At 37.1% G+C, this 9,086-nt stretch overlaps 1 protein-coding gene across 1 annotated transcript in view; it reads left to right on the forward strand.

Annotated features, from left to right (window-relative positions):
* Positions 1-517: 517 nt before the first annotated feature.
* LOC106517144 (mucin-5AC) overlaps positions 518-9,086 on the forward strand; it is a gene marked incomplete at its 3' end in the record, with an annotated part of 10,807 nt that continues 2,238 nt past the window's right edge. The window contains 8 exon segments of the mRNA XM_014007859.1: positions 518-771; positions 2,221-2,272; positions 2,505-2,537; positions 3,283-5,418; positions 6,204-6,299; positions 6,397-6,441; positions 6,523-6,654; positions 8,576-9,083. Coding sequence (XP_013863313.1) covers positions 2,239-2,272; positions 2,505-2,537; positions 3,283-5,418; positions 6,204-6,299; positions 6,397-6,441; positions 6,523-6,654; positions 8,576-9,083 — 2,984 coding nt within the window.

Genomic DNA, 9,086 nt, shown 5'->3' on the forward strand with positions numbered 1-9,086 from the left:
ATGCTGTAATTCTGAGTGTTGTATGTGCTGCAGAACAGGAACCTGCTGTAAAACAGCAATTATGCTGAGTCAGGCTTGATTTTTAATAATCTTTTCCTGTTAAATAAATCAATCAAATCAATTATTGAAGTGGGCTTGTGTGTCTGCCTATTTCCGGGTCTGTTGGGCTTGAGAGTTGCTTTCAACATGAAATACAATTATTTGTATTTTGGTTCGTGTGCACAGATATGACATGTTTTTAAACAGACTTACAAAAATTAAATGCATAAGAAAAGTAGTTCAGTAGACAGTTCAGTGATGTGAAACAGCACACTGAGAGTAACAGATCATTTATATTTAACAAAGATCCCTGTAACTGTAGGTCAGGATGAAACAGTGAACTATGTAGTTTTTAGCAGTTTTTTTTTAATTACTGCAGTAGTAAAAATACAGGTCTTGTTTTAACTTTAAAATAGCATAAATTGTGATTACATTACTCACCACTCTACTCTGGTATTCTTTTGAAAACCTGCGTCAATGTGCCACCCCACCTCCCTTCTCTTATCCAATGTCTGCAGCATCACAACACATGAAAAGAAAACAAGTTCAGCTAGTTATGCTAGGAAGGAAAAAAAAAACAAACAAAAAAAGCAAGAGTTTCCTGCCTCTCTTAAGAACCTCATCCACTGATAATTCCTCACTACCATCTTTTGACTTGAGCTGTTAAGGTGTTTGCTGTTTTTTTATCTAACACTGCTGAAGGAAAACAGCAGCAAATTGGCCAGCACTGAGGTAAGCAAGGGATTTTTTGTTTGCACTATTTTTTAAAACAAATGTTTTAAAAAATGCATGAAATATTATTATACTTATGTTAATTTAGTTTAAAAATTTGGTGGTATACATTTGAGGAGTTTAACATTTTGCTTTACTTCTTTTTCTGAAATGGAATTGTTAAAAGTCTGTTTTAGTTTTTTTCTTTTCTTACATCTATTTGCCAAAGCTTATTTGTATTAATTTGAAATGTGTGGTGTTCATTTTAACTTTTTTTTTTCCTTTGTGTGCATTTAATTTTTAAAGCACTACAATTAAAACAATGCAGTGATGCCAAAAGTTTTTATTTATTCATTTTTATTTATTTATTTTTTAGTTAATTTTAATAAAAGCTAACAAATATGCACACAAGACAGTTTAAACTTTAGTAATTTGATGCTTGATCTTTCAGAGTGTGGCTACTTTGTGAGCGCTGATTAGAAAGTATAATGAAACAGTTGATTAAAAGACAATTACATTGTATCACCTGATAATTAAAACAATTGCTTCAACTGACAGTTATTCCGGTATTTATCCAATAACACAAAATGGATTTGATTGGAAGGCATCCATAAAACAGAAGACATTGTAGGCATTATGAACAAAATCATTCATTCATTTATTTAAAAACATGTATTTTTCTGCAACAGATAATCCCCCCAAAAAAGTTATTGCAGCAAATATCTTTGGGATCAGAATCTTTAGGAAGTTTAAACATTGTATTTTGACTGTAATTATCTAACTGATGAGTCATATTAATATACACATTGAAGGGTATTTTTTATGCCTTTTGAATGACAAATAATGTAAAATGTATGTATGAACWTTGTATGAGGTTAAGTTGTGTAAGAGTAATAGTGTTAACAAATTACTGACCACAGTATTTTTGTGTGTACCAACTTGAAATCGCAAAAGGACAAAAAAAAGGAGAGAGATTGAGTAAATTATTGGTTTGATGGAARKTTTTTTTTTTGACCAGAAGGAATCCTGCGTGGTAACTGTAGGCGTAAGACTGCTTTGTCAAACAGGGTAAAAGTTTCCCAAACTTGTCCTGCTGGAAAGTTGGCATACCTGAATGAAAACTTCTGAGTATCATCTATCAGTTAATGAGAATAAGAATGTAAAGGTTGGGCAGCAAGACTGATTTTATCAGAAGGACTATTGTTTTGTTGATAAATCTACTGAATTGTCAGTGTTTGCTTAATGTAATAAATAGTTCAGAGATGGTTAAATTTGCCATTTAAACTTGACAGAGACAGGAGTAAATTTTGGTTTCACTAGTTTCTTGCAAGTATTTTCTAACTACAAAATGGTATTTCTACTCTGTTACTATAAATTTGGAGTGCACATTGTTAAAATAGGCAAATTCCATATTTGCTCTGTGTTTTTTCATATATTTTGAGATTATTTAACGTGCAATATATATTACAGGAAGCTGACACTCAGAGAATGGGACCTCATATATTTCTTCTCCTGTTAGCAGGTAATAATAATAATGTCAGAGTGCATTATACCGTTTGCGAGTGTCTGTGACAGTGAGACGTAACGATACAAGGACTTAAGATGAAGTCAATGTAACCACTGATAACTGCTTTCTCTCTCTCTCTCTCTCTCTCTCTCTCTCTCTCTCTCTCTCTCTCTCTCTCTCNCTCTCTCTCTCTCTCTCTCTCTCTCTCTCTCTCTCTCTCTCTCTCTCTCTCTCTCTCACTCTACAGGACTAATGGGAGCAACATTCACTCAATCAACAGGTAACATGAAGAAGCAAAGTTTGTGGAGTAAAGCAATATCTTGCTATTAAATCTTCTAGCAATATCAAATGTCCCAGTAAAAGTAGCCTTTTAGTTATGGTAGATGGTCCAAAATTGAAGGTAGCAAACAAAGTCAGTTAACTGGATAAACCATGGAATATTTAGGGTTTATCTTAAAAATTAAATAGCTCAAGCTTTCAATATTATAAAATAAAAGAAAATCTTTGTATTATTACAGAAGTAAGCTTTGCTCAAAGAACATGTAAACTCAAAAAAAGGATAAACATTTGTGTATATTTTAAATCAAGATAAATTTACGCTGGTAATTTTTTCTAATTAACTTTCAAGCAGTTTTATTTAAAAAAGCAACAGAATTATGCAGTTCAGAGCTGTATGCTCAATTGTATAGCAAGATGCTAATCATTACAGTTTATGACATCTACAGCTAGTCATGATACACAAAGGATAAAAAATAATAAATTAATATCTATCTTTCAATATCTATATGCAAATAGGTTAAAACACATTCTTGCATTTTTTTTTCCATTCTAGTAGCCATATTTAGAGTACTCATATTTAGAGTATTCCAAAAAAAAAATAATAATAACTGGGAACACCAATTATGTGGAATTGGAATTAAATAGCAAATATCAGAATCAGAAAATAAAATGTCATAAAAATGCTGGACCGAAAAAAAAATTCTCCTCTAACTTCAAGTTTTGTCAATTTTGTGAATTTCCACCAGTTGACCCCACATTATCGGCAGTCAACACTACATTACAATCAGCCGACACAACTTTATCCTCAGACAACCAAACAACATCCCAGGCTGGCACAGTAACAGAACCAGAAAACACAACTTCATCAGTTATCAGCACAGTTGCTGAACCACCCGACACAACTTTATCAATGGTCAGCGAAGTGTCAGAACCAGACAACACAACTTCATCACTAATCAGCACAGTTACGGAAGCAGCTGATACAACTTTTTCAGTGGTTAGTGAACCAGAAAACACTACCTCATCACCAGCCAGCACAATGTCTGAACCAGTTGATACAACTTTATCAATGGTCAGTGAACCAGAAAACACAACTTTATCACTATCCAGCACAGTGTCTGAACCAGCTGATACAACTTTATTTATGGTCAGTGAACCCGACAACACAACTTCGTCACCAATCAGCACAGTTACTGAACCAGCTGATACAACTTTATCAATGGTTAATGAACAAGAAAACACAACCTCATCATCAATCAGCACAGTGTCTGAACTAACTCAAACAACTTCATCAATGGTCAGTGAACCAGTAAACACAACTTTATCATCAATCAGTGCAGTAACTGAACCAGTCGATACAACTCTATCAATGGTCAGTGAACCAGACAACACAACTTTGTCTCCATCCAGCACAGTGTCTGAACCAGTTGATACAACTTTATCAGTGGTCACTGAAACAAACAACACAACTTCATCACCAATCAGCACAGTTAGTGAACCAGCTGATACAACTTTATCAGTGGTTAGTGAACCAGAAAATACAACTTCATCACCATCCAGCGCAGTGTCTGAACCAGCTGATACAACTTTATCAATGGTTAGTGAACAAGAAAACAAAACCTCATCACCAATCAGCACAGTGTCTGAACTAACTCAAACAACTTCATCAATGGTCAGTGAACCAGAAAACATATCTTCGTCACCATCCAGTGCAGTGTCTGAACCAGTCGATACAACTCTATCAACGGTCAGTGAACCAGACAGCACAACTTCGTCACCATCCAGCACAGTGTCTGAACCAGTCGATACAACTTTATCAATGGTCAGTGAAACAAACAACACAACTCCATCACCAATCAGCACAGTTACTGAATCAGCTGATACAACTTTATCAGTGGTTAGTAAACCAGAAGATATAACCTCATCACCATCCAGCGCAGTGTCTGAGCCAGTCGATACAACTTTATTAATGGTTAGTGAACAAGAAAACACAACCTCATCACCAATCAGCACAGTGTCTGAACTAACTCAAACAACTTCATCAATGGTCAGTGAACCAGAAAACACAACTTCATCACCATCCAGTGCAGTGTCTGAACCAGTCGATACAACTTTATCAATGGTCAGTGAAACAAACAACACAACTTCATCACCAATCAGCACAGTTACTGAACCAGCTGATACAACTTTATCAATGGTCAGTGAACCAGACAACACAACTTCATCACCTTCCAGCACAGTGTCTGTACCAGTCGATACAACTTTATCAATGGTCAGTGAAACAAACAACTCAACTTCATCACCAATCAGCACAATTACTGAACCAGCTGATACAACTTTATCAGTGGTTAATGAACCAGAAAATACAACCTCATCACCAATCAGCACAGTGTCTGAACTAACTCAAACAACTTCATCAATGGTCAGTGAACCAGACAACACAACTTCATCACCAATCAGTGCAGTAACTGAACCAGTCGAAACAACTTTATCGGTGGTCAGTGAACCAAGCAACACAACTTCATTACCAATCAGCACAGTGTTTGAACCAGCCAATACTACTTCATTACCAGTCAACACAGTAACTGAACCAGCAGATACAACTTTATCAGTCAGCGAATCAAGCAACCCAACTTCATCACCAATCAGCACAGTAACTGAACCAGCTGAAACAACTTTATTAGTGGTCAGTGAACCAAGCAACACAACTTCATTACCAGTCAGCACAGTATCTGAACCAGCCAAAACATCTTTAACAATTGTCAGTGCAGTGACAGAACCAGAAAACATCTCTGTTGCGACCGTCAGTTCAGTCACACCACCAGTGAATACATCCCCATCAACATTTACTGCCACATCCCCTGAAACTGAAATTTTAACAGGTAACACAATTTATAACATTTACTACCTAACTTTACAATCAGCTCACAAGCAACCATTTAACAAAAACCTAACTTTACTAACATGCAGCCTATAATCCTTTTCTACAGCTATAAAACTATAAATTAAATTTGACTAGCACAAAAATCTTAACTTTAGACCTAACACCGGACTTTTTAATGAGCAGTATAAACACACGATGATAATGCTATAGCTTTACAACTACATTGTTCAATTTTTTTTWATATTATTACAACCGTTGTGAAAGTTTGAAAAGTGCTCCATCACTCTGTGTTACCATGTACTACTCATTAATTTAAGTTTGATACAAAGTAAGCATGTGATAAAAAATATTTCAGGTAAAATATATTATATATAAAACAGAAGTTTGTGTTACATGGCCAAAAGTGAAAAACAAGTTTAGCCCACATTATTAGAACTAAAACTGCAGTTTCTTTATTTGAAGAAATGAATACTTTTTATTATACTCAGCAAAGAAGTAATTGTAGTAATTAATAGTGATGCTTTTTGAATGAGTTTGCCATCACTTTTGCTAATGACATCAATAGTATCAGTACTCAATAAGTGAATTAAGTGGATGGAATGACATGACTAGGAAGAAGACTTGGAATGATGTGACTAAAAACATTAACATAATTTGCTTTGTCGTTTGTGTCTATCAATTTTGTGAATGTGGAAATACAGGCACAAATAAATTAATATTTAGCTCAGAGCATGTTTGAAAGAAAACAAACTGAATATTTCTTGTGTAACTTCAACGTTGCAGATGCCACAATTCCAACAACACTCAACATGACATCTGCAGTGACTGAATTAAACAATGAAACCTTTACACCCAATGTTGCCACGAGTTCACATACAGGTAATGTACCTTCTTCCATAGTCAAAATATTCTATTAAGGTTTTTTGTTTTAATTCTAATTAAACTCGTTTATTAATTGATTCAAAATTTCCAACAGATGGCACAACCATAACACTAAAAGTCACCACAAGTTCACCTTCAGGTAACTAATTTTACTGCAGTCAAAATATTATGATAGCTGATCTAATTCTAACCTCAACAACACTGAACTTAATCTCAACAGAAAATGTGACATCTTCACCTGTGCAAATGACCTCAACAATGGGGAACATCACCTCAACATTTGAGACCTCTATTTTTTCCTCACCTCCCATCAGCCTGACCGCATCAACTCCAGCCTCAACTCTGTTGCCAGGTAACTGACCATAAACCACAGTTAAACACTGATTTGCTTACTGATGTCTAAAAAGCTCTGAATGTAGAGTGCAAATACATAATACAAAAGTGCTAAATTAGTTTATGAATGGGTTAAAAATAAAGTTGTTGTAATGCATTTTATAATTAAAACAAGAATTATTTGAACTATTTTATGCTTTTTTATGGCTTATGTTTATGGTTATGGTGAGTGGGGATGGATATAAAATCCTTATGAGCGGAGGCCTCCTAAGTGGGCCCATTGCTCTCCCCAAAAAGACACCGGTCTTCTTTCAAACCTTCCTCATCCCTCGGATGAAGGACACAAGGTTAGAAACACTCAGTGTTCTGAGCTTCTCAAGATCCATAAAGGGGTCCCCAAGAATTATTTTCCTTTGACCACTCAGAGCCAAGCAGTGGCCTAAGTAGTGCAAAGAGGTCTATAATTCAATGCTACAGGCATCACACAGACCATTGTCATGGAGTCCCATCACCATGTTGTGGCAGTTGAGCAGATTGTGCCCAGTTAGGACTCCAACCAGTGTTGACAGGGAGATGAGAGCTTTCCCAAACCTTAGATTTGGGCCGTTAATCAGTTCCCGTGCCTGTCTACAGTCATTCAGCTCCCTCCAGCGGATTGAGTGTTGACATCTAATCCAGGCCTGTAGGGCAGTCCTACAGACTGTTGTTGAGGTACCTACAACAGGCTCTGGTCCTTTGAAGTGAGCCTGACTGCCAGCTTTTGCGAGGCAGTCAGCTCTCTCGTTACCATAATTGCCAGTATGTCCTGGTACCCATTTAACAGTAACACTGTTATCTCTCCCCAGTTGGTTGACTGCTTCGGCACACTCCCAAGCCAGTAATGACATAAAGTGTGGCCCTCGGAAAGCTCTAATAGCAGCTTGGCTATCTGTTAAGATGAATATTTCCTTCTATGTACACTGAAGGTCTTTGAGAGATGCCACACACTGGTGGATTGCATATATCTCAGCTTGTGATACAGTTGCAAAACAACCTAGTGGGTATTTATGCTCTCTCTTACTAGTGTTGTACAAAATAAGCAACCATGCACCTACTGACCCCTTCAGAAGGGATCCATCTGTAAAACAGTAGAAATGATTGGGAGACATGTCCATTGTAGAGAGGTTAATCCAGACAGATGTGTCTTCTATCTCTGTCTTAAAACTTGGATCAAAATTGTATTTTTTGAGCATTCCGTCTCCAGGTCCTGCAGTTACTGGAGCAGCAGCAACTGCCCAGCCCCAGATTCTAGTGTGCTGTGAGTCAGATAGGCTTTTCCACCTACCAGACTGGCGTAGACTTACTGCACTGGATGCGGCCTCCCCTAAGATATGTAAATCTAGTGGAGCCAGGTCTAGTAGGAATTCCATGGCTGCCGTGGGTGTTGTTTTGATGGAACCTGTGATGCTCAGGCAGGCCATTCGTTGCACATGGGTGAGCATCACTCTTGCCACCCCAACTTGGACTCGAACCCACCACACTAAAGCAGCATACCATAGCATGGGGCAGACTATGGCCGTGTAGATCCACCTGATAACCTTTGGGGTAGCACCAAAGGTTAATGGCTTACTTTTGACAAAAAATCCATATATCATCATGTCTTATAATTTAAAAAAACAAGTATAAACAATATTTTTACTGTAAATAATATAAATATATTTTACATAGTCAAATTTGGCATTTAAAAGAAAGTCAGAAGAAGTAATTTTGCAAAATGCCAATTGTGGACACTAAAAGGAATAAAAAGTAAGTGGGTATGAACAAATAGCTGCAAACAGTAACAGTCAGATTTAGCCAAGAATATTTTTATATATGTGTAAAAATCTGACTGCCTGTTGGTTTTTTGTTAATTTTTAAAATGTTTTCTTTTTCTCTTTCCATCAATGAAACCTTACCACCAGCCACTAACACCGCACCAAATTCTGCTACGCCTTCACCACCTCCCAACGTAACATCTCCACCAACAGTCTCCACAGACAATGCAACCTCACTACCTGTCAACACAAACCCAACATCATTTACTAACTTAACCCCACCACATTCTACTATGCCCTCTCCACCTTCCAACGCAACATCTCCTTCAACAGTTTCCACAGGCAATGAAACCTCACTACCTGTCAACACAAACCCACCATCATTTACTGACTTAACCCCACCACATTCTACTATGCCCTCCCCACCTTCCAACGTAACATCTCCACCAACAGTCTCCATAGGCAATGAAACATCACTACCTGTCAACACAAACCCACCATTTACTGACTTAACCCCACCACATTCTACTGTGCCCTCTCCACCTTCCAACGTAACATCTCCACCAACAGTTTCCACAGGCAGTGAAACCTCACTACCTGTCAACACAAACCCACCATCATTTACTAACTTAACCCCACCACATTCTACTGTGCCCTC

Source organism: Austrofundulus limnaeus, unplaced genomic scaffold, assembly GCF_001266775.1.
Source record: "Austrofundulus limnaeus strain Quisiro unplaced genomic scaffold, Austrofundulus_limnaeus-1.0 Scaffold45, whole genome shotgun sequence".
Classification (NCBI taxonomy): Eukaryota; Metazoa; Chordata; class Actinopteri; order Cyprinodontiformes; family Rivulidae; genus Austrofundulus; species Austrofundulus limnaeus.